Here is a 26706-nt window from a genome sequence, read left to right on the forward strand (position 1 = left end):
AGAGATCCTGCTACAAAGGCAGCCAGGCCATTTCTGTGCATAGTCAAGACAGCCTCTGCCCTGGGGACCTGGGGGAAATTCTTGCTCTTTGGCTCAGTTCTGTTCAACACATGTGTACCGGGCGCCTTCTGTGAGCCAGGCCCTGCACCAGGGACTGGAGCAGAAGACATGCAAGAGGTGCGATCCCTGTGCTTGGGGACATCTTAGTCCAGTGGGCTGGGGGCTCCCACTTCCAAGACTTCATGGAGCCACTGCTTCTGTGTGAACACATCATCCATCTCCACTGGTTTGTTCCTCCAGGCGCGTGACTGTGTACACATACACATGCACACTCTTACACACACAAAGTCAAGCTTTTCTTATCTTAAACACAAAACTTAACAAGCCTCTCTCATCCTTTCCATTGCCTTCTCTTTAGGCCTCTTTCTCCCCATTTCTCTGGAGAGCCACCCTTCCTAAAACAGTCTGGACTCTTGGTTCACCTCCCACTCTCTCTCTCCAACCCATGGCATTGCGGACTCTCCCTCCCACTGCAATGAGGCCTCTTTGACCAGCACCACCAATCACCTACCAGCCGCCAAATTTAACCCATCCTTCTGCCTTTAACCCGCCTTGACTGCTGTCTTACATGGGGTTCGCTGGAAGTAGAGCCTGAGCGGGGATTCATGTGCATGTGATTTTTTTTGAGGCTGTACTCACCGAGGAAACCTGCAGGGGAGCGAGGGAAGCAGGGGAGACAGAGGGAGGGGCCGAACAAAGATGCGGTTTCAGGTGTGAAGTCCAGCCACAGCCTGACCTTGTGGGGAGCTGTGGGGTGTCAACTGCACTGCAGAGTCTGTCCTGCAATGGTCAGTCATGGACCCCAGGCACCTGGGGCCAGGGCCAGGGTCCTGCAAGACTCCCTGGCACCTTCAGGAGAGGCAGTTCTAACCCCTCCAGGTGAGTCTCTCAGGAAGGGTACAGATTGCAAGTGGCACCCACAGCAGCTGGGGACATGCAAACCCAACCAAACCAGTTAAAGGATCCTGGGGAGTCTGAGTAGGGCACCAACAGTATCTGCTACAACCTCCTGTTATGCTTAGAGAATGTTAGCAAGTTCTCCCCTCTCCTGGTTCTCTGACACCATCCTCCTAATTTTTACTGGAGAGAATCATGGCCCATCCCAAACTAAGGAAGCACCTCACACCTTAGCAACAACCACACTGCGGTAGCGTATTCGATTCTCGGCAGTGGTCTGAGTGGTGGTCTTCGCGATCTCATTGGCCACGGCACCTGTCACTCCACTGACCACAGCCCTGTCGGTTCCAGGACAGCTCAAATCTGCTCTCAGCGAGTACGTGGCCAAGCTGGAGGGCGTGAAGCTGCTCAGGAGCAACAAGAGGCTGGGTGCCATCGGGGCACGGATGCTGGGGGCCACCAGGGCCACGGGGGACGTGCTGGTCTTCATGGATGCCCACTGCGAGTGCCACCCAGGATGGCTGGAGCCCCTCCTCAGCAGAATAGCCGGTGACAGGTAACTGACCCCCCTGGGCCTGCAGAGAGAGAAATGGGACGGGGAGAAACAGTCTCCAGCCTCAGCCACACACAGAACATCTCTACCCACAGCTTGAAAAAGTGCCTGGGTCTCCCTCATTGACAGTGATCTATTCCTTCGGGTTTTTCAGATGTTTGACCTTGTAAGAAGCACGGGGAGTTAGGACTAGAAGGGAGGGTAGACGCCTTCTAGTCCATCTGCCTTGTTTTATAGACTAAAGGAACTCAGGCCTGGAGAACAGCTTCTGTGAAGTTGTTAATACTCAAAATTGTATTAAGTTGCACGGTGCAGGTAACACCTTACTGTGGCTATCATTACCTTTGATGAAATCCAGCAATTTTAATCTAGATTATAACACAACCTGGGGGAGAATACCTCTAAACTACACTAGGCCATGCATAAAAAGAAAGCATTAGATTCTGTGATCACTAAAGCTTCACTGAGAACTAGCTTTCTTTGTTCCTCTGGTTTGTATAAGGGGTCTCAAATTTTCTAACTAAATTAAAAGTGTGAAGTTCGAGAGGGCTGCCTTACACACCACACAGACAGACATCTTACAATTTTTCTTGACCGTTTATTTCTCTGTTGTCCTTCCCCGATCTTGCTGTCACTCTTTCCACTTCCTTGCTCAACTCAAACAGTTCCTAAGCATGTCTGGTCAACCATCACCCTCGATCTGAATGTCCTGCTGCTAGCCCACCCTGGACCACCTCAGGCACACCCCTTGGGGCTCAGCCCTGACACATAGTAGAACCTCAGTAAATGTTTGTGTGATGGTGCCCAGCCAGGCAGGGCTGATGTTAGAACCAAGCCTTGTGACTTCTATTCTTGCACGCCTACCCACGGCAGATGCTTGCTGTCTCATTTGAAGTTCAGGATGATCACACGTAAGAAAAATATCCTAGACTACATTGGCATGGATCCTGAAGATATAGGAGTTAGCATCCTGCCAACCGGAAGACATTTCAACAACACAAAGTAAATTGTTAATAGTTTAGGAATTCCATTTTAACAAAGAAGAGCAATCAGAACTCTAGTGAAACCAAGATGGATTTTTACCCAGTTCCATGAGACAGATTACTGCTCACCCTAGGCTCACATCTCATAAGGAAAGGAGACATGCATACATTCGGGACCAGAAGTAGGATGAGGAAATGCACAGACCTACAAGTCTGCCATCTTTGATTCTGTTGCATGCAAGAACCCAGCTCAAAATCCAGAGTTATCACTGAGCCAGACTCTGAAGTTGATTCCACCTACTCCCCATCTAATCCCCACCACGGGACCACAGACAGATGGCTCTCAGAGGGACCTGAAGACCATCTCGTTCTACCTCATGATTTCACTGTTGAAAACCCCTAGTTCCAGGGAGGACAAAGAGACATCCCCTGCCTTAGGGTCACACAGCCACTGGACAGCTGGGCTGTTTTCCATGCTGCTTTCATGTGGACATTCAGAAGCCCAGTAATGAATATCATTAAACCTTATGCGTGTGTGGCCCGAGCAGACTTCTCTTATATGCATTCTTCCCCCCTAACCCCACTGAGGTACCTCAGGCAGGTACTTTTGCTTCTATTTAACAGAAGGAGAAAATGAGCCTCGGTGAGGTGAAATGACATGTGAGGGCACAGAGAGAATTAGCAGCTAACCTGGGTTTTCTGGCTCTGGGTCCAGTGCTCTTTTCATCAGGTGTTACTCCTTTTTAAGAATCAGAGAAGCTTATCAGGGAGAAACATCAGTCCTGCCCAGCCCGCCCTGGCTGTGAGACGTGCTATAACGCTCCACGCTGCTGCGGTGAGTCCCGCGGGTCTGCTTCTCACGGCGGGACCATCACACAGACCTGGGCTGAGGGAGGAAGGCGTGGCAATACCTCAGTGGCCTCCGCTACACATAAAATGGGGCCCCTGGGGAAGCCTTCTACGATTAAGAAGAAATTCTAATTCCCTGAGCTCGTCCCCTCTCTTTTATACCAACCCTGTCTCCACTCTCCCTCATCTCTGTCTCTCTGTCTGTCTGTCTGTCTGTCTGTCTGTCTGTCTCTCTCTCTCTCTCTCTCTCTCTCACACACACACACACACACACACACACACACACGTACACACTGGGCCTCTGATCCTGCCGTGCTCCTGGCTTGGCTTCCTCTCCACGTCCCCTCTCTTCTATGTGGTCTGTCATCTTTCCGTCATCCCCCTATTTTATTGATGTCTTCTTGTCCACACTGTCTTCTCTGGGCCCCAGCGTCCAGCCTGCAGGCCTCGGCAGGTGTGATCTGAAAGAGAAGCCCCCTCTCTGGCATCTGCGTCCTCGTCTCTCTCCGCTCCCCGGGGCCAGGCTCTCGAGGGTGTGTTGCTCCCGCAGGGCCTCTGCCCACCTGTTTCTTCCTGACGGCCTCCCTCGTGTAACACAAAGCTGTGGAAACCATTAGGGGCGGCTCCTCATAGAGCGAGGAAAGGGAACCCGGCTGCCCCTGAGGCGCCTGTTGGGAGACATCTCGTCACCAGATGAGGACCCAGGGCCCACAGAGCAGGAAAAGGTCTTTAAGAGCTTTCATTAAAAAGGTGGAGTGGGCGTGGAGAGTGAACAGTGTGATAAGACACAAGTCAACTGTCTCAAAGAGTCACAACGTCCTCCATACCCTGGTCAAGGAATTCAGAGCCTGGTTACCAGCCCTTCCTTGCTCCCTGTCCCTGCCCTGTCCCTGCCCGTGGCCCTGCCTAGCAGGACCACCTCTAGCCGTATGGTAACCCTACTTTAATTGGTAGAAATCCTTTCCTCATGATCTCCCATTCCTCAGGAAATTTGTCATAACATGCTAAATTTGTTAGAATAAAACATTTTAATGCCAACTGCCAGGAAATTATCAAAATAAATATGCAAATTTATAGTATCTATGATATTAGATGTGTTCTCTAGGGTTGAACAGTACACAACCCTCATAACTGTACATAGCAAGCCTGGACAAAGTCTCTCTATGATAAACTGGTTTTAGGGAAGCCCTGGGAGGTGTTGATTGGTGGCCAGTTTCTACAGAAAGTAACGATGATGAAAATCAACAGTCGCTGTTGTATCCAGCTCCTGGCTGCCTTGTGCTGGCCGCCAGCTCTAGTACCTAAGCCAAAGAGTAGAGGTCATACGCCTAGAAAAATGAAGGTTTCTAAGGGACAGGGACTGTCTCAGGGGCTGAAAGATGAACTGTCTCAAGAAGCTGGCCAACTTGTCTCCGATCTGAAAATTGATCTGGCCCCTATCTGAGAGATATCAAGTCCTTAAGGTCACCCAGAGCTCAGCCAGGACTGGTCCTGCTCAATGAGAAGTGGGAGCAGAGACCAGAGCACCTCCAACCCCTCTGTCCTGCAAGGGGTTAAATGATGGATGGCAGTGTGAGGAATCCCATGTGTGTATGTGTCAGCGTGTGGTGTATGTATGTGTAAAGGTGTAAGTGTGAGTGTGTGTGTGTGGTCAGGATGCTTCCCGGCTTCCCAGAGAAGCAGCCTTCTTGGGGTCTGACACCCCAAGGAAACTCTCCAGCCGCTGTCCCTTTGGCACGATGGGTCCTTGAATCTGTCCCTGAATTGCCAGCACCAGTCCTGGGATCACACCTGAGCAGCAAGAGCTCTGGGAAGAGAGAATTCAGAGCCTTCTGCTTCTCAGTGCAAGAGATTTTCCATAAACACTGCAAATATCCAATGATCTTTCCAAATGGCTCATGTATTGTGGACCTGGAGGAATATCTAGGCCCAGGAAAAAATAAAGAGGGATGAAATAAACTAGGGCTGCTTCTTTACTGTGGTGGCAGGTTTGGTTGGAAAGGTTGAAACTGCAGTCGGCTTTTGAGTATCTGGACAGCAGCATGTTAGTCGATCTCGAATATTTCAGTGAACCAGTCTTTGCTGGCAGCTTCACTCCCTCTGTTTGTCTTCTGAAACCCAAACATTTGATCTCCTGGAACTGAGAAAGGCTTAACAGAGGATCAACCTTGTTCCCGCCTGAGAGTTAAAACTCAACTCACAAGTGAGAGAAGGATGGAGTAAGCAGAGTCTTCTAGCTCCTTCCAAGGCAAATGGGGTAGCTTTGCTGTTTTGCTTTAAGTGAATTCCAAGAACACCAGACACATCTGTAGGTACAAAACCACAAAGCTATAACGTTGTGTAACAAAAACACAAAGCTATGACACAAAGCAAAAACACAAATACAAGACTGTGGGGTTTTTGTTTTAATTAATCACTCTCTCAGAGTCACTAGACTGCAGTTACTCACTAATTCAGCCCTGCTTAGGCAGCCAGTATGTCCATGGGAATAAAAACCAGAACAGAAAACATCTCACACTTCATTCATTGACATTTCAGTTTTGATCACTATCCAAAATGTACTCAAGGAGGCTTATGATTAATCACTTATGTACACAGTTAAATAGAGGAGAAAGGAAATTTCAGAAAGGAAAAGAGGATTTTGGGAATCAGGGGTAATACAGTTACTAGAAGCGAGTTTTATATTTAACTCCAGAAAAACAGAGCAAAAAGAGAAATATGATGACTTTTAGAGTTCTCATTTTCTAATAAAAGGTAAAGCACAGCTTTGTTAAGAACACAGCACAAAGGTCTAGGATGAATTGATCGTGTGGATGCTCGAATGCAACTTCCTTTCTTGTCCTGTTGTGATTGCCAAAGATGGCACAAATTTCATGTGATTCTTCACAATTCAGCCACATGCTTCCTTGGCTCTTGATTCCATAATTCCACAAAATGCTTTGCCATTAGCCAAATCCATCCCATCTGCCTGATTCATTCCACAGTAAGTGGAGACTTGGGAGGAGGTCTGGGTGCCCTCCCTTCCTCCCTGGTCTTAACTTCTCAGTTTTCTTAGGTCAATGCAGGGTACCCCAAAATAGCAGAGACCCATATGGGTTAATTTCCTCTTGCCTTTCAGGGGAAACAATGCAAAAAGGGCAGGAAAAGCATATTAAGATCCTTGCTATAAATATAGGCCCTACTACTCATACCAACGTCAGTCACTTGGGGCCACAGATTAAAGCACATAACTGAATCCCAGGACCATCCTGCCCCCCAACCTGGCCAGTGCTCACTCCAGCCCTGGCCACCTCCAGAATGGGTGGAACTGAGATGAATCTCTGTTCCATAGCATGGCTGGTGTCTCTCCTGGGAATCTCACATGTCTTAGTACCTGCCAACCACCCCTAAGTTCAGGCCTGATCCATTCTATTGCACAGATTTAAGAAGTAATTATTGTTAAAAAAAAAAAAAAAAAAAAGAAGTAATTATCGTGAAAGGCCAGAAAAAAATGTGATTGAGATACTAGCTAGGTAGATAGCAGCTCCTGGTACACCTAAGTGATCACCTGTTTAGTTAAAAGGTGAAATATATCAATTTCCCACATCACTCTCTCTGTGGTAATATCTCCAGGCTGTGCAAGGAAATTGGGATAAAGTACAATCGCCAACAATAGCAGGAAATGAGCAAGTAACCTGGACTTAGGACTTTGTTTTGCTTATAGACATCCTGTGCTCATATATACACGCATTAACACCAGGGACATTTCCAGGGCTTGGCAATCCTGGTCCCTCAAGCCAATCAAATTTTATAATACAAGTAGGAACAAGAACTAGACCCTAGAGCAGAGGTCTAAGAACCCTCTGACATTGTGCACAAATATTATTCCATGGGCATATGAAGATTTTTCTCAGGAGGGATCCATAGTTTTCCCTTGATTCTCAAAGGGATCAAAGGCCCCAGAAGAAGTTCAGAACCACAGTCCTAGAGCATCACAACTGAGAAATACTTTTATGGGAAGTAATTCAACCTTCTATTTTACAAATGAGGAAACTGAGGCCCAGAGAGGTATAATAGCTATCTTAAGCTAACACAGCTCATTTATTAGTGGCAGAGCTGAGCCTAGAGCCCCATTCTTCTCTCAGTGCTGTCAAAGGAGATTTTATTATTATTATTATTTAGAGACAGGTTCTTGCTCTGTCGCCCAAGCTGGAGTGCAGTGGTGCGATCACAGCTCACTGGAACCTGGAACTCCTGGGCTTATGTGATCCTCCTGCCTCAGCTTCCCAAGTAGTTAGGACTAAAAGCACACACCATGCCCAGCTAATTTTAAAAAAGTTTTGAAAGAAAAAAAGGGACAGACAAGAACTTTAATAAAATGGGCCCCAATTCTTCATGGTAAAACGTATTTTCTAGAACAGTGCTGTACAATAGAAATAAAACATGAGCCACATGTGTCATTTTAAAACTTCTAATAGTCGCATTACAAAATAAAAAAGAAATATATGAGATTAATTTTAATAATATATTTAAGTAAACCCAGTATAGCCAAAGTATTATCATTTCAACATGTAATCAGTATAAAATTGTTGAGACTTTTGCCTCCTTTTTCCCACTAAGTCTTCTAAATCCCCTGTGCATTTTCCACTTACCCCACATGCCAATTAGGACAAGCCACATTTTAGGCGCCCAGCAGGCCCAGGTGGCCGGCGGCGGACACATGCGCAGACTGTGTTTCCAGCCCCCAGCGAGTGACAGGTTTGTTTCATTCCACCGTTCTTTCCAGGAGCCGGGTGGTGTCCCCAGTCGTAGATGTGATTGACTGGAAGACGTTCCAGTATTACCCCTCCAAGGACCTGCAGCGCGGGGTGCTGGACTGGAAGCTGGATTTCTACCGGGAGCCTTTGCCGGAGCGGGAAAGGAAGGCCCTCCGCTCCCCCGTCAGCCCCATCAGGTGAGGCGCTTGACACACCTGCCTGTCGTTGCCTCCTCAGGACGGACGCCGCGGCCAGACGGCCCGGGGTCTGATCCCGGCTCCACGGTTCCCCGGCAAGTTACTCGGTCTGTGCCTCAGACTCCTCATGAGTAAGTTGAGAGCAATAGTGGCATTTACTTAGCAGGGTTGTTTGAAGATTGAACGAGTCAATACATGGAAAACACTAAGGGCGTGCCAGGCACTCGGTGTAGGAGTTAGCGCTGTTGTGTTGTATTAATGGAGTGAGATCGGTGGTGGGGGTTCCCCCCATGGGGCCTCTGTGGACGCCCCAGCGTGGGAAAGTAGAAGGACCTGGCCTGGGATCTTGACCAGCTCCCTCACCGGGTCACAGTGGGAATCTCATGGCCTCAGGTCCTTTCCCAGCAAGAAGTAAGAATTCCACCCAACAAATGCTAAGACACCACAGATCTCAAATATGTCCAATGTTGTGCGTTGCTTCTCCATGTTTGGTTTTTGAGCAAGTATTCTATTAAAGTAGATGTATTACATCTTTTTACATAACAAACCACCTCAGCCTTTGTGGTGTAAAACAACAGCGGTTTTATCATTGAGTTCATGGATTCTGTGAGTCATGAATTCTTAAAGGGTGCGGTGGGCTTAGTTATCTGCCTCCATGGTTCCTGGAGTACATACATATTTTTAAAGTTGTCCAACATCATAAAGCTAATGAGGGGGAAAGCCAAAATTAAAACCTGGACAGCCAGGCCCCTGACACCACCACCAGCTTCACTGCTATGCTAGGCTGTATTTTAAATACAGGCCACAGTCCACTATTCACAACTGCAAAATCCAAAGAGCTCTCAAAAACAAGCATTTTTTATTAGTTCATTAGGCATCAAACACTGCCCTGAACCGACATGGGTGTCTGCATAGGCCTTGTTTATCATAGGCCTTGCTGTGATTGTTCACATGTTTCACTGAAGAAATATTAGTATGTTTGACTAAAGAGTGCTGGCCCAGACCCCCTAGGGCTGATATGTAGTATACAAGGTGTGCCCCTTTTTAAAATCCAAAAGATTCTGTATTATGAAACACACTGACCCCTCAGGTATCAGAAAAGGAATGGTGAGCCTGTAATACCAAAATTCAGTAAGCATTTAAAATGTGGCATGCCGGTCTGTTGCTACAAAAAATAAAAAATTAGCGGAGTGTGGTGGCACACACCTGCAGTCCCAGCTACTCAGGAGGCCGAAGCAGGAGGATCTCTTGAGCCCAGGAGTTTGAGGTTGCTGTGAGCTAGGCTGACACCACTGCATTCTAGCCTGGGTAACTGAGTGAAACTCTGTCTCAAAAAACAAAACAAAAAAAAAAATCGAAGTGGCAGGCACAGTGCTATGCACTTAACATGATATATTTTTAATCCCTTCAAAATCCAATTATGAGACACCATTTTATCCCCAACTAGAGGTGGGGAAACTGAGTTCAGAGAGGTTACATATCTCACCCAGGATCTTATAAATAGTAGTGGCAGAGTTGCAAATTGTATCAAGTAATCATTACAATACCAGCTTTTAGTATTCTAGCATAATGTAGTATTTTTAATAACCTAAAGGCCTGTAGTTTTGTTAATATAATACTATTTCCTTGGTAATTAAAAAAAATCTGAACTCTGAGTTCTTATTTACATCATGAGATACCCAGAGTTTGGCCGCATTAAAATTTGTTTTTGAATGAAGGGACCCTTGTTCAGAAGTCTTCTGGATCTATCCTTCTCTTGTTTAAAACCCTTCTGAGGGATATTATTGTCTTCTTAATTTCCCTATTCGAGGTTTCTAGCTTCCTGTGTTTATAAGTCATGCATTTTCCCCCAGGGCAGGTGGAGGCCTAGCTACTTCCAGAGTCCCTGGTGGATTTATCTCATAATTGGGGAGGGGGTGGATTGTCATTAAGGAAACAGAAGAGGGTGAGGGAAAAGAGAGGAGGAAATAGCCCGACCATGTCCCTTTGTCCAGGCCCACTGCCACCTCCCTTGGGGTATCTTATTTTAACCAAGGCCTTAGTTAAAACATCTCTCCAGAGGGACTCAAGCCAGAGGGTAGCGGAGTCTTGGGTGTGATCCCTGGGCCTGCCATATAAGCAGCACCTGAGGACAGGGTATAAAGGGCCCAGGTAACCATAGCTCTCTTTTCATAAAATACTGGGATTTCTGACATCATCACTTTGCTCCAGTCTTGCAATTTAAAAAGTTGCCGTCTGTCTGAGCCAGAGTCCTCCCTCAGCACTGGTGCTCCCACCTGGGCAGCCCAGCCCCCAGCCCTGCCTGCTGTGCTCCAGGCTCTGAACTGCAGCCTCTTGCCCGTCTTGTCTGTCCAGGAGCCCTGTGGTGCCCGGAGAGGTGGTGGCCATGGACAGACATTACTTCCAAAACACGGGAGCGTATGACCCTCTCATGTCACTGCAGGGAGGAGAAAACCTCGAACTGTCTTTCAAGGTATGTCCTGAACCAAGGGAGGACACTGGTGGTCGCTGGTGTGGTGTGTGTGGTCACAGCTTGGAGGCAGCCATTAGACCATTCTTCTAAGTGAAGTGTCACAAGAATGGAAAAACAAACACGGCGTGTGCTCACTATTAAATTGGAACTAACTGATCAACACATGTGCACATGTGGAAATAATATTTATCGGAAATCCAGCAGGAGGGAGCGGGGAGAAAGGGATGGGTAAATTCACACCTAACGGGTACAATGCACACTATCTGGGGGATGGGCACCCTTATAACTTTGACTCAAATGGCACAAAAGCAATTTATGTAACCAAATCGTTTGTACCCCCATAATATTCTGAAATTAAAAAAGAAAATGTCACTGGAAAGGGATGAGGCTGCAGGCAAATCATAAAGTCACTCCCACGTATCGTGCCAAACCGTTTATTTCTTCCCCCTTCCATCTCTCATGCCCATGCTTGATCTCACTCTCAGTGCCATCATAACCTGCCGTCAGGAAAGGACGGGCTGTCAGTCACTTATACCTCAGGACAGAGATTCCAGAGGTTCTTGAATATTCTCCTTTTGTAGCACCCTTAGTGTCTCAGGAATTTTTTCACAGCACCCACAGGCCAAAACAAACACCAAACAGTTTTGTGTATTGAGTGGCTTGGTCCAAACAACTTAGTAAGTATTTGTCCTAACAACTTATCAGCTGGGCTCTGCACAACTTCTCAAACCTTGGAATCAAATGGGACACCACCACTCTGATTGCCTATTTCACGTTGGTTTTAACATGATACTTGCTTTCTCATCAAAACAACCTCTGAAAACCTCATCTGGTATCATCCATCGTCAAAAGTGCAGCCATCTAAAGCTGAAAGCATGAATTACCTCGAGCTTGTAGTTTGTATAAAGTCTAATCATATCTCTGTGTTTCTCTCAAAAACGAACATATCTCACCTGGCCCTAAATGTTTGCTGCGGCACCCTGGGGCACCTGGGCACACAGTTTGGGAACCCCAGCCCTGGTGTGTCTCAGCTTATATGCTGCTTACCCTAGGACTGTTTTTACTTTGCCCTTTAGCCCCAAGCGTGGAATGAAAGGCTTCAGATGAACTCTGGGCATTTGGGAGCAGGAGGGAGTGTCAGTGGAGAGCAGAGGGAACCATCTCGACGTAGGAAAGACTATGTTTTGGGGAAGCTGGCTTTTATCTCCCTCACAAACAGCTTCTGGGGCCTTTGCAGCAGAACTCACAAGCTGTCGGAAGTTCCCTGGCCACTCAGGGCCTTTTCCCCTGAGGAAGTACCCTTTGGGGAGGGGGCGTGCTGATTCCCATGGCGGCGTGCCCCTAGGTGCTAGATCTGTGCCCGTGGTTCAAGGGTGGCATCCAGGTAGTCTCATGGGTTTGGCCCCCTCACCCAGCAGGTTCGTCCTGGGGCAGCTACCCCCATCCTTCCCATCTTGTCACTCCCCTGCCCAGAACTCCTAGATCTGGGAACTCTACGCCACCCTGAGGATTATTATCCTGGACATTTTGCAACGATGATTTCCTGTGCATTTTGGCGGCCCTTCGTAGACAGGGTTTTGGAGGTAGAATTCAGAAATGTTCATCCTCTCCCTTCACGGCAGGCCTGGCTCTGCGGCGGCTCTGTTGAAATCCTTCCCTGCTCTCGGGTGGGGCACGTCTACCACAGCCAGGAGGCCCGCACCCCCCCTGACCAGGAGGCCTCCCTGAGGAACAAAGTGCGCATTGCTGAGACCTGGCTGGGGTCGTTCAAAGAAACCTTCTACAGGCACAGCCCGGAGGCCTTCTCTTTGAGCAAGGTAAGGGCAGCGCTGCGTAGGGGATTCCATGCCCAGCACAGGGGCGCCAGCAGGAGGCTGTGCCGTGGAGGCCCCCTCCTCCCACTGGACGGGAAAATGGAAGATTTTGGCTTGAGCTTCCCTAGAGTTGCCCCCGTCAAGTGGCTCCTCTACCTGGGGGGAGCTGTCCTTTGTCTCTCCCAGCAACTCCACGGGAGCTGGCCTCGGCCTGAAACTCCCTGATGTCTATGGGATGGCACGTATGGGATGTGATCCTTCGCCATGGGCCAGAGGAGGGATTGATAAGCAATGAGAGAGGTCTCCAGGGACCCTTTCATCCTGATCAAAGTGCTCAAGGCTCTGAAATTATCTAAGACATGAAATAAATATTAAGTGTAAAAATAAAGAGTCCCAAAAAAGCCACAGAAAAATAAAAAGTTTAAGCATTTAAATAAATGTCTGCAAACAGTGCATTATCAGTTGGTTAACTGCTGCACAGCTCAACTCTTACGGAGTGACACATAGGTGCTATTTAATATGGGATGTGGGTTCACATTAATTCTGGCTGTGTTGGGAGTGGGGGCTCCCAAGGTAAGATTCCCAGGACCCCCAATGGTCCTGGAACAGCCCCCACCAGCCTCTCGCCAGCCCACACTGCCGGGGTGTGAGTTGAATGTGAGGACGGAATGACACAGAGGAAGTCTGGGCTCCTTCCATGGGGAGGCATGGCTGTGCCCACTGAGCAGGCCTTTCCTTGAGCTCGGGGAAGAGTGACAGGGTAGCCTCGTGGAGGAGCCCCAGTGCCTCCCCTTCCTCCTTGTCCTCAGGGCTTTGCCTCCTGCCCACCTTAGCTCCACTCTAGACTTCCCTAAATCACTGGGGAAAGTGTTAGTGATACACAAAGTCCTGGGGCTCAATGGCAATTTCCGAGGTCTAGACTGGCTAGAGTCTTCTCTCTGTCCCCATGTGTTAGTCACATTTTTACACAGAGTGGCACTGGCTTGTTTCCCCATTAAGGGGTAATGCAGTCTCCTTAGTTACTCCAAGAAGGGATCTGAATTGAAAGGAAAATTCTCACAAAGACTCTCCCAGTCCTTAGCTAGCATCTTTATTCTTCTGTAGTCTCCTTCTCCTTCTCTGTCAAGTGGAAGAGTGTGTCCAACTCTAGACACAATTCTAGAAGCTGTATAGTCGGATGGCTAAGCTCATGGACTCCAAGAACAAGACTATCTGGGTTTGAATACTAGTTTTTTGGTCATATGATCCTGAAAGTAACCACTCAGTGTTTCTGCTTCCTCATTTTTAAAGCCTTACTTGTGTTCTTAAGATGATCAAATAAGTTAATAAATCCAGAATATTTATTATTTAGAAGCATGCCTGGGACTCAAGCCCCGCGTGAGTGTTTACTATCATCCTTCATTGTCATGGCTACTAATAGTCAATAAAAGTCAACCAAGCACCCGCTCTGTGCCAGGTCTTGCATGTGTCCTGCAGAGGACACAGAGCCATGCCCAGCGCTATCAGGTTCCTGGTGGGGTCAGGGGCTCCTCTAGAAAGAATAATGTTTGCAAAGATGAGAGTTATGTATTCTAGATGAGTTCATAGGGGACACATTCTCAGGGGAGGTGACATTTGAACAGTGGCTGTATGGGTTCAACTCAGACATCCAGTGCAGGCGTTGGGGGAAGATTCTGGAGCCCCTGAGGGTCAGGCTAAAGAGTTTAGACTTTATCCCATTGGAAATGGGGGGTAAGTGGTATTCTACAGAGTTCTACTGGGGTCCACAGAGCTTCTTTGGTTTTTAATCTCTTGGCTTTCTTTTGGGCAAAGCATCTATTTTTCTCTCTTGGAATGTCAGTTCAGTATTTATTTGCTCTTTCAGAGGACACTTGCTTAATGTTGACACAGACTGCATTTGTAAAGAACTGTTAAAGAAGTGTTAACTACGGCATAAGTGCTGATGCACCAGACTAACCTTCTCCCAGGCAGGCTCACTAGAATATGGTATGCTTGCTGTAGCCAGCCTAATGCCAAAGCATGTAAATTATTTACAGAACTTAACCTTCTCCCCACAATTGTTGGTGTAATTAGAAGGGCCTGTGAATACACACTTGGCTCCAGGCAATTACAGGAATTGGGAAGTGGCATGATGCTGATGTTTTATTTTAGAGCTTAACTGGTCTGCTTCTGAGGAAAATCCAGTTTTCTTTTCCAGTTGGCGACTGGGGGATTTCTAGGGCTTGTTGTGTTCACCCAAGCCCTTCGTTCTGTAAAATAGAAAACTGAGGCCCCATGAGAGAAGTAAAGAAAAGTAGGGAGAGAACCAGAAGTCAAACCTTATAGTTTAATTTCCTCCTCCTAGCTCCCTAACATCTGGAAATTAACTAATCCTCAAATACAGACCCCACCCTTTCCCAGAAATAACTGGAGTTCCATAAAGAAGCTCTCCTCTATGATTCTGTCTGAATTTGGGGGAAGGCAGGGATGTGTTTGGTATACAGAAGGTGCTCAGTAAATGTTTCACAGACTTACATGCTCAAAAAGGGCAGGAACAGTATTTATTCTACTTTCATTCAAATTTTCCAATGCCTAGTTAAACCCTTTGCACATAGTAATAGGTACTCCATGAATATTCGTTGATGGAATGGATGGTTGGTAAAAAGATTGTTAACCTGAGGCCAAGCTTTGGCCCTGATATTTTAGAAGCTATTGACTCTGGGAAAATAACTTCTGAGAACTCAAGGACTGTTATGGGGATACAATAAAATAAAATGTGAAAAGGTGCTTTGGAGAATATAAACTACTAAATTAATACAAGGCTTACTTTCACAAAGTCTATGGATGAGAACCCTTTCTTCTTTTATCCACTTGGGTGTCCATTCTCTGATACCCAGACGTCCTTTCTTTGTTCATTTGGTAACTTTCTCCAGGAGAATGGAACCTCTACTGGCCATTGAGAAGACCTTTGGCAGAGGATTCCCCTTTTTTGTTCTCTCTTTTGAACATTTCCATTAATTCATGTTTTGGAAATGTCTTATCACTTGCTTTGATTTCAAGATTTCAGTGACATCTCTGCCTCCCTGAAGGTGTTTGGTAGCACACATTTACTTTAAAGTTTAAATAGCTAAAACCTAATTTTGCTCTAAAGATTTCTATCCCTCCATCCCCTTCTCCCCCACCTCCAAATCTTCACATGGATTTTGAGATACAGAAATCCTGAGCACCCAAAAGACAGGGCCAGAGTTTCACTGCTGGGGGAGTTGACATTCCCTTGTTTTCTCCTCTCTCAGGCAGAGTTGTACAGAGGGGAAAACTCGTTGCCAGCATGCCCCCTCATTTGAGATCAACCAAGCGTTGGGTAGGTTTGCCAATTTATCTCATCACCAAGAAAGATGAAGGTGATGGAACTCAAGTAAAGGAATATTTCTGCTTTTGTAGCAAAGACCAACCCTAGGGAGGGCCTGGGAGGTCTTGAATAAACACTAAGGATGCCAGGAGACTATAAAATAACTTATGTAAGACTCACCAGGAGAGCTGGTTAAAATGCAGATTCCAGGGTCTCCAACTCAACCAACTGAATCATAATCTCTGGGGCAAAGCCCGGGAATCTACACTCTGAACAAGCTCCCTGGGCACTCCTGAGGCTGATGCTCAGGGAATTACACTTCGAGAAGTGTGCAGAGAAGATTTCAGCGCATCAGATTTAGGTCTTTCTCTTCCCAGCATTTCTATGTGAGGACTAAGAGGGAAAAGGCAGAATCAAACCAAACTGGCTTCACACAGCCTATTGGACCCTGCCCTGTTGCCAGATCAGAGATTATCAAGTTGGACCTTTGACGTGGCCATCTCTTCCTCTCTCCATGCCAGGAAAGGGTTATCTCTGGGTTTTGTCTTTGGTCATTTCAACCCTACCTTATAACCTCTCTCTTCCTAAAAATATTCAATATTTAGTACTAAAATTCTGGGTAGGGTTCTTTGTAACATCAATTCAGCCAAAACTATTAATTTATACTAGTGTTGAGGATTTACCTTGATATCCATTCTAGGACAATTATATTATAAAGGAGGATCTCAAGGAAAAGGGACAATGTAGCCCAAAAGAATGATTCATTAATGGAACCTAAAGGGGAAGAAAGATAAACTTGCCTCTTGTCCCAAGTCCCAGCCCACAATTTCCCAGCTGACTTCATCCCAGTTGCCTCCAGGTCAGTTCCTGCCTCCACGAGGCCCATCTTGATTCCACACAATACAACCCAACCACTGTGCCAGCTTCCACAGAAAAGTCCTCAAAGCACAGATATCATAGTTTGCAGACTAAAGACCGGAGGGGTTGTGGGAAGGGAGTCATGTCACTGACAATCTTGCTGGTTCCACAGCTCTCTCTAGGGAAGACCCATCCTATTCTGTCCCTTCCAAACCTTCTACCAACACATGACACTCCCCACCCCCATCTGCAGCCCTGGGGAACTGTGGTCTTGGCTCCTCCTTCCCTCGTGTATGATCCTTCAGGGAGCTTCTTCTTCCCAGCCACTCTTGTCTTCCCCCACCATGTGCATTCTGTCTTAACAAGATTTCACCATCTTACTGTTGATGTCTTTCTCCTCCCCCAGGCTGAGAAGCCAGACTGCCTGGAACGCTTGCAGCTGCAAAGGAGACTGGGTTGTCGGATGTTCCACTGGTTTCTGGCCAACATCTACCCTGAGCTGTACCCATCTGAACGCAGGCCCAGGTTCTCTGGAAAGGCAAGACATGACCCAGGGAAGGGATGAGGGGAGAGGGAAGCTTCCCAGGACAAGAACTGGATGTTCACAGGCTCCATGATCCTGGCCAACCAGTCACAACTTCAGGAGGGCCTCTAAGGCTGTGAATGCATCCCTTGCCTCCATGTCAGCCAGAGGAAGGTAGCTGGGTTGCCCCATAACCCACCCCAGAGCCCCTTCCCAGGACAGGTGTGGTCTGCTTCCTTCAGGAGGTCTGCCCCTTAGGATTGGTGGTTTTAGCTTGACCCCACTGGTTGTTGAGGCCTGACAATGTACCTCGGGCTGCACTCTAGAGGGTAAGGGAGAGGAATGGTGCCTGACCAAGGCATCTTTGCAATAGAGGTTGGGATTCACTTCTGTGTGGATGTCCACTTTCAGCTCCACAACACTGGACTTGGCTTCTGTGCAGACTGCCAGGCAGACGGGGATATCCTGGGCTGCCCCATGATACTGGCTCCTTGCAGTGACAGCCGGCAGCAACAGGTGGGTGGTTGGACTTCTCAGGACAGATAACAGCCCAAGGAAGACTTGCAAGCAGGTAACATTTTTCTGGGGTGCTCCATACTTCCCTTTGAGGTATCTCCTTTCTATAGTCCTGTGCCCCTTTACTGCCCATAACAGCCCATTGCAGCTCTGCCGCCCCACTCCAGCTGTAAGCACAGGCCTGGACCATCATCAGACAATAAGAGCATCTTAGCTAGAGGGAAATGGAGAGGCTGTTTAGCCAACTCGTTCATTTGACAGATGAGGAAACCTAGGTTGCAAACTTCTCTTCAAGTGTCTGAAGAGAAGAAGAAGGTAATCAGGTCAGGCTAAAGATCTAGAGGCAACATCCATGCAGGCTCCTTGGTCATTAAGAAGGTCTCCTTGTATCTTGGGGTATTTTCTTTAAAATTTTCACCATAGTAATAACTACCCACGGTGGTAGAAAGCCTCCACTGATGCTAGCTTTGGGCTGGTGGGTCCACTTCTCTTCAAAAATTGGATGATAACCTAGAAAGTTTATCCTGTCCCCAAATATTTTTCCTTTCAGGATGTGATAGGAATCTTTATGTGATCATATATTCCAAAGGCACCTGATAAAAACAAACAACAAAGTAAAATTTCCTAGAGATACTCATCAGATGAGTATGGTGAGGACCAGAGATCCTGGGGGCAAAGACAGACATCTCTGGGAGGCCTGGGGCCAGCCCTGCAAGGAAAGGTGGCCAAGGCTGGGCTTTGCAGTGCAGGCCCTGGGCCCTGGGGGCAGGTTCTGGGCCCAGCAGACACTGGGGAAGGAGATGCTCAAGATTCATGTGGCCTCTTCCAGCTCTGCCCTCCACCAATCTTCTGGAACACACTGGTGGGCATTCACACCTGGCACAAGGGATGAGAACATAAACATAAAGTGCTGAGTGAGGAAGCCACGTGGGAAGGTGAAAATTGTCTAAGCTTTGCTGTCAGGCATAGCTGGGTTCAAATCTGAGTTCCCCCACTTTTTAGCTGTGTGATCTCGACAGGCTTCTTAACCTCTCTGAGTCTTGTTTCCTCATCTGCAATTGAGGATAATGTAATCTCTCTCATGCAAACAGAATACTAGATCTTTTTTTTTTTTTTTAGAAATTAGCAAGGATCCAGCAATATTGCAAACTGGATAAGATGAAAACTCTTCTATATAAACACCTAGATGTGATATGCCAGATAAAAAAATATGAAACACTTTTTTCATGCATAAATAACCAAGTCTATAGAAAAGAAAAGGAAATCTCTAGGGGCAAAAAATCAAGAGGCAACTGAAAATAGAGGCACAGAACATGGGCCAAGCTGCCTGCCAGGTGTGAGGGAATGGTTACTGCCAACCTCAGGAAGCTGTGAGTGTTGGCTCCATGCAGGGATATCCAACAAGAGCCCACCTTCAGCCCAGGAGAGATGAGAAGTTGGAAATGAGACTCCCATAGAAAGCCAGCTTTGACCTTCAAAGCGTAACTTGTCCTTGAAAAATTTGACTAGGAATATTTACCCACTGCCACAGGGAAATATCAAGAAAGCTGGTCTGTCACTATGGGAGCTTTGAGTAGGAAAAAATTACTTTCCCCTGAGAATTCATAACCACAAGCTTGCATCTAATATGGGTTTAGGGTTCAAATTTATACTAATTGTGTGGTCTGGGAATCCTCAAACAGTACAGGCTACCTGATTTGCAGGGCCTGGTACAAAACAAAAATGTGAGGTCTCTAATTGAATAATTGTTAAGAATTTTAAGACAGTGACAGCAGTGCACTAAATCAAGTCTATTAAACCAAGAGCCTTCAGCCCTTCTAAGCACGAGGCCTCATGTGACTTCACAGATTGCATGCCCATGAAGCTCATCCTGTCTCTAAGCCACAAAATTAACACAGAAATTAGTTCAGGCTGCATCTGACACAAACAGGCAGAAAAATGGTTTTGTCGGGACTTGCTTTCTTATTATAGGCTTCTCACAGTTAAAAGGTATGCACAACCCAGGACTGCAACATAGTGGTGGAAATAATAACCATGAGCAAGAGTTAGCAGATACCACAAACAGCAGGAAGATTAGTTGCAGGGGCAGGTCAGATCTCTCCAGAAAGAGATCAACTTGGGCCTCAGAGTATATGTTCAACAGTGCACTCGCAGAACACACAGCATTCTCTAAGGCCTAACCTATGATATAGCATACAGAATAAGAGAGGAACACTCCAGACCGTATAAATATGGAAGCGAGAATAGCCAGAATATGGGGTCTTGAGAGGCCAGAGCTAGTCTAGCAGCATGTTCGTGAACTTGACCACCAGATATGGTCTTGCTGACCCCAACAGAATCTGAAGATTGCCCTTAGACCTCGGCTCTACTGTGAGTTCTTCTTACCTCATCTCCAGTTTTAGAGAGGATGTCTTTCTAGCTGTGCTAACAACCATCGCTTCTGTCCCAGCACCTGGAGCACACCAGCAGGAAGGAGATCCACGTGGGTGGCCCACAGCGCCTGTGTCTGGATGTCAGGCGAGAGCAGGTGATTCTTCAGAACTGCACGGAGGAAGGTTCTACCATCCACCAGCAGCACTGGGACTTCCAAGAGGTAGGTGATCTGTTCAGGAAGAGCTTGGCAGTGCTGATGAGCAGAAGGAACTTCTGGTTCGCACTGCATCCTAAGCTCGGCCAAGAAGTCAGCTGTCACCATAGGGACCGTGCTTCTGCTGTTGAATGTAACACTGTGGCACTAAGGCCTTGAGGGTGGTGAAGGCGACCTAGCAGCACAGTGGGGCCTCCAGCACCGTGAAATATACTAATTTGCCACATCTCTGTGTGGCTCTGACCTTGATCACGGCAAGAGAGAGATGAGCCCCTTTTTGAAGTTTATTAGTTCAGGTCACAAGTACAATGGTGAGGCATGTTACCATGGCTCAGTGGTGTGGTTTTAGGAGCAATACAAAGTCCCTCCGCCACCAAAAAATTATAGATATAGATGTAGGTGTAGATATATAGATATAACTTTCTTCTTTCTAATGTGGGAATTTCATCATTTTAGTAAAATTTTGATTCCTATTACCCAAAGGGGAGAGAAGCCCTAGCTTAGCTCCTTTCCAGAGGTTAGAGAGGAAATAAGAGGAATGTAAATACTTAGGAGGAGAGAGCAGGTCCCAGGTACAGGATTGGGATTGGAAGGTGAAGAAACAAATAAGAAATATATAAACACGTACTCTAAACTAATAAATACACACTTTTTAAAAATTTATTTTCTTCAACTTCTGCTTGGAAATAGAGAGGGTAAAATAACTAAGCAGAACCCTGTGTATTGGTGCTCCTAAAGCAGGCTCTGAGGTTAGACGCAGTGGGTCACACTTGTAATCCTAGCACTTTGGGAGGCTGAGGCAGGAGGATCACTTCAGGCCAGGAATTTGAGACTAGCCTGAACAACATAGTGAGACCCATCTCTACAAAAAATAGAAATATAGCAATAGGCATGCACCTATTGTAGTCCCAACTACTTGAGTGGCTGAGGCAAGAGTATTATCTCTTGAGCCCAGGAGTTGGAGATTGCAGTCAGCTATGATGATTCCACTGCACTCTAGCCCGGGCAAAAGAGCAAGACCCTGTAAAAAAAAAAAAAAAAAAAGAAAGAAAAAAGAAAAAAAGAAAAGAAAAGAAAGAAAGAAGGCTTGGAAAGAAGAAAATCATACTGGAACACCTAGCTGAACTCACAATAAGCAGTTGAAAACAAAGCTCTTGGGGCTTTGGTGACAAGCAAACCCGGGACGCAGGGGCCCACACATACTCAAAGAAGTCTTAGAAACCAAGTTAAGGTCTTTTATGAATAATCAAAAAGTATCATTCTAAGCAAATCCTGTGAATAAGATGCATTTTAGAAACAGCATTTAAAACTAATAAGTAAAAGATTATTACACCTAGCCTATCTCTCAGGCATTAAGAAATAAGAGGTCTTATCATTCAGTCAGAAAAGGGAATGCTCACAGCTGCATAGTGTACAATATCCAAGAGGTGGAAACATCCCAGATGTCCATCCAAGGATGGAATAGATGACAAAATGTGGTATAAACACGCAATGGAATATTATTCAGTCTTAAAAGGGAAAGAAATCCTGTCACATGCTACAACATGGGTAAACCCTGAAGGCATTATGGGAGGTGAAATAAGCCAGTCACAAAAAAACGAAAACTGTGTGGTTCCACTTATATGAAGTGTCTCAAATAGTCAAATGAAAAGAAACAGAAAGTAGAATGGTGATTACCAAGGGCTGAGGGAAGGAGGAAAAGGGAAGTTGTTATTTAACATATATAGAGTTTCAGTTTTACAAAATGTAAAAGTTACTGAGATCTGTTTCACAACAATGTGAATATATTTAACACTACTAAACTTTACGCTTAAAAATGGTTAAGATGGTAAGTTTTGTTACGTGTTTTTGGCAAAATGAAACATGAAAGAAAAAGAAAGGAATGAGGTACTAATTTGTGTTATAAAATAGATAAACCTTGAAAATATTATGCAAAGTGAAAGAAGCCAGTTACAAAAGACTACATATTATATAATTCTATTTATATGAAATTTCCAGAATAGGCAAATCCATAAACACAAAAAGTAGATTAATGATTTCCAGCTGGAAGAGGGAGGAATGGAGAGTGACTGCTAATGGGTAGTGTGTTTCTTTTTACAGTGATGAAATATTCTAAAATTAGATAGTAGTGAAGGTTGCATAACTTTGTGAATATACTAAAAATCACCAATTTGTGTGCTTTAAAAGATATTATGGTATATCTATAAATAAATAAGTAGGCATTTTTATCAGTGTGGTTAAGGTTGTTTAATTTTTCATAAATAAATCAAGATTTTCTTAAAAAGGGGATGGTTAGATTCAACTTTAAGCAGGGAGCAGCCAATATTCTGAACATGGCTTGCTTATGCCTACAGTATATCTTTTAGGACTAGGTTTTGCTCTCTTTTGTCACCTGCTGGCAGCAGTGCTAAATTGCAGGATTAACAAAGGATAGAAGGGATGAAATCCTTTTGAAAGCAGAAATTTATAAGTACAGCGATAACAATGAATATCACAGCAAAAAGACTGAATATGCTCTATTCCCTGGAATTGTACTAACCAGAACTTTCTAAGAAATGGCACGCATAAACACAATAAAGAAAATTGGATTTACAGCCCCCAAGGCTTTGAGTAACATCCAAATTTTAGGGCTACTTAAATTACATTTCATATTAACCAAAATACTACAGTTTCTTTCCAGGCCAGTTCACACCACCTCTATTATTCTCTTAATGATTAGCGCAAATCTTAAAAGTATCCTTCTTTGCTGGCTGATTGTGGGAAACTGGCTTTATTTTCTTCTTTCACTTCTCTTTTCAGAATGGAATGATTGTCCACGTTCTTTCTGGGAAATGCATGGAAGCTGTGGGGCAGGAAAACAATAAAGACTTGTATTTGCGTCAGTGTGATGGAAAAGCCAGCCAGCTGTGGCGATTTGACCAAGTCAACACTGTAGATGAACGATGAATGCCAGTGTCAGAAGGAAAAGAGAATTTTGACCATCACAGTTCAGCCCCAGGGGAACTAAAAGAGCATGCATATTTAATGAAGCAGACTCTTTTGTGTTTGTGCTCCTGGTGATAGGAGACAGGAAAGCTCCACAAGAGACTATAGAAAGTTTGTCCTTCTCACACCTTATTTCGTTGACTGCTGGCTGTGTTTTAAAAAGAAAAAAAAGATTCATTGTATCATTGTCTTCATCACTGGGAGACGACTATTACATAATACGGAAGAGTCTTCATTTTTTTCCACTGAGCACTTAACAATTGCTTTTCTCTCTGACTAAGGTAAGAGGCCTGGATCTTCACTGGCATCACTTGCTGGATACATAATCCAATGGATCAATGTCTTTGTCTTCAAACAAGCTTCACTTGGATTGTCTGTGTGGCCAACCATGACAATTAAAGAGCGAAGAGGGTGTATAATGGCCTGACATTCCAAAAGCTTTGGATTAAGTTTATTAGCACAAATTTCATGTTCACTGATTGAGCCATAGCTCAGAAGAAGGAAAGGAAGCTACAGAGAGGAGAAGGGAAGGGTCGAAGAGAAGATGGAAGAGATCTTTGGCCCAATTCTCCAGCTCAACCTAACAGCTGAAAGGATTCAGTAGACCTGGGATAAGATGTTTTCATGTTAATGAGAATTTCCCCCATTGTAGAGAATTTCTTCCATAATAAGAATCTACCTCCATTCACCCTGCCCTAGCCCTTCTCTAATTTGGTTAACCATAACCAGATTCTCTTGGAATAGATTTCTCTTTAGTTGTTGGTGTTGGAAAGATCAGCACATACTGAGCATTCCCATTAACAAAGGTGTTCACAGTTGAGAAACTCTACTTATGCCCTGTTACAGGCTTTGCACTGGCTGGATCAGAAATAGCAACCTCTTCAAAGGGGCAAATCTCCCTGAGAAGAGAATGCCAGAGTATGAGCCAAAATTCTTATGAGAGGTAACAGAGTTGGGTGTTAATTTCCATGAAGGCTGACAGAGCCATCTCTGAGGACACAGAAATTGTCTGGAACCCCCAAATATTCCCACGGGTTGAATGTTCACAAGTGTGGGAAGAACGCACCTCAAATAGAGTGTAGCCAAGGCTAACAAGAGCCCAGTGGCTCTCCTTGTTGTGACCTGACCTATCTAGGTTGGTCATACAGTTGCTGAGTGGTGTTGGTTCTGCTATTAAAAAACACCACTGGCCAGGCATGGTGGCTCACACCTGTAATCTTAGCACTCTGGGAGGCCGAGGTGGGAGGATCGCTCAAGGTCAGGAGTTTGAAACCAGCCTGAGCAAGAGGGAGACACCATCTCTACTGAAAAATGGAAAGAAGCTAATTGGCCAACTAAAAATATATAGAAAAAATTAGCCAGGCATGGTGGTGCATGCCTATAGTCCCAGCCACTTGGGAGGCTGAAGCAGGAGGATGGCTTGAGCCCAGGAGTTTGAGATTGCTGTGAGCTAGGCTGATGCCACAGCACTCTAGCCCGGGCAACAGAGTGACACTCTGTCTCAAAAAACAAAAATAATAAACAAAAAAAACCACAAAAAAACCTACCACTTATGCCCATTTCTATCCCAGATGGAGTTAGTTTTTCACATGGTCAGAAACTTCCCTTTAAAGATGCTGGTCTTGGCCAGCAGTGATGGCTCACACCTATAATCCTAGCACTCTGGGAGGCTGAGGCCGGAGGATTGCTTGAGGCCAGGAGTTCAAGACCAGCTTGAGCAAGAGGAGAGATCCCATCTCTATAAAAAAAATAGAAAAATTAGCTGGGTATGGTGGTGTGTAGCTGTAATCCTAGGTACTTGGGAAGCTGAGGCAGGAGGATCCCTTGAGCCCAGGAGTTTGAGGTTGCAGTGAGCTATGATGATGCCATGGCACTCTAGCCTGGGTGACCAAGTGAGACTCTGTCTCAAAAAAAAAAAAGAAAAGATACTGATATCTTTTGGATTGTCTCAGAATATAGCATGTTTCAAATAAGAAAAACTAGGTGGGAATGTGATTTTCCCAAACAATACCTCTCATAACTATCCATTTATTCTCTACCTGCTAAGTCAAGGGCCCACTGCATTTCTGCTTCCTCAGAATACACTCTTGACGTGTGCTCATACGGTAGCCACTAACTGAATGTGGCCATTTTAATGTAAATTTGTTAAAAGTAAAGAAAATTTAAAACTCAGTTCCTCAATTGTATTGGCCACATTTCATTTACTCAATGGCCACATGTGGCTGGGGTCTACTGCATTGGAGAGCACAAATATAGAGCATTCCATCATCACAAACAGTTCTATCGGACTGATCTAGATAGTCATCATCCCATCTAGAGAAGAGATTGTAGCTACCATCTTCTTGCTTCATACCTATCTATATTTAAAACAAATTTCCTAACATCCCAAGGTTGAGATGGAGCTAAAATTTCTCAGGTGGCAACCTTGTGAAGGGTATTAATGGTTGAAGAAAAAAATTAAACAAGACCTCTATTTTTTTAATGAACTTTATTATTGGCATTGTGGGTGTTTGAAGTTGCTGGGATAAATTAATATAATTAAATAAAAGGCTGTAATTGTGTAAGTTGTATTTGGTGGTAATTAACAAAAGGACCCAGATGGCTTATTGCTTAATTGGTTGAACAAAGCAAGAATGTGGTATTTCTTGCTTCCTTAACCATCCCCATGATTTATTACTTTATTACAGAAATGGCTGTCAACTCAGTCCCTGGCTGGTACTTACAGACCCTTAATTTAAACAAAACAGATGCCTCTGTTTAGTTCTAAAAGAACCTTTTCCTTTTAGTGTAACCAAGTGTTCAAATTTTTTTCTTTTCTATGGATTCAGCATTTATTTTACCCATAAGGATGAATTTAAAAGAGGAGAATCTTGGCAATTGAGAGATCTGATTCCCAAGAGTTCAATTTCACTTGTCCACCTGAATTTTATGATTGGACATTATTGTTTGTTTTTTGAGGTTGAACTTTGTCGTCACCCCCACCAAGTTCACCATCATTTTTAAGTATTCCACTGGGGAGAATGGAGAGAAGCTCCAGCCAATGGTCTAAAGCCCCACACTCTTTATGCTGTTTCGCAACAGTAAATGCAGATGTCCTCCCTGGAGGGGCCCTGACCTGTTTCCTCTCTGGTCTCAATGCCATAGATCCCACTGGCCAGTTTGGATTCCAACCCTTATAGGCACTGAATGGTCCTCCGGGTCATGATGTTGATGATGTCACTGCATCAGAACTTGACATTTTAGAGGTCATATTATTGTGCTTATCTTGACAGAGTTCTATTTTCTACTAAAAGGCCATTAAAAAGTCAGTTGGACACCAAGTGATCTGCAGTCACCAAATCTGGACA

The 26706-nt window shown here is 45.3% G+C and overlaps 1 protein-coding gene across 1 annotated transcript in view; it reads left to right on the top strand.

The window, feature by feature from the left end:
• GALNT15 (polypeptide N-acetylgalactosaminyltransferase 15) overlaps window positions 1-25923 on the top strand; it is a 46162-nt gene extending 20239 nt beyond the window's left edge. Inside the window, exons 3-10 of the mRNA XM_012766958.2 lie at window positions 1309-1513; window positions 8108-8275; window positions 10631-10748; window positions 12371-12565; window positions 17155-17286; window positions 17683-17787; window positions 20237-20380; window positions 23174-25923. Of these exons, the coding sequence (XP_012622412.2) occupies window positions 1309-1513; window positions 8108-8275; window positions 10631-10748; window positions 12371-12565; window positions 17155-17286; window positions 17683-17787; window positions 20237-20380; window positions 23174-23320 (1214 nt within the window). The 3' untranslated portion in view covers window positions 23321-25923. The remainder of the gene's footprint in view (window positions 1-1308; window positions 1514-8107; window positions 8276-10630; window positions 10749-12370; window positions 12566-17154; window positions 17287-17682; window positions 17788-20236; window positions 20381-23173) is intronic.
• Window positions 25924-26706: the final 783 nt, after the last annotated feature.

This window comes from Microcebus murinus, chromosome 1, assembly GCF_040939455.1.
Source record: "Microcebus murinus isolate Inina chromosome 1, M.murinus_Inina_mat1.0, whole genome shotgun sequence".
NCBI classification, from domain to species: Eukaryota; Metazoa; Chordata; class Mammalia; order Primates; family Cheirogaleidae; genus Microcebus; species Microcebus murinus.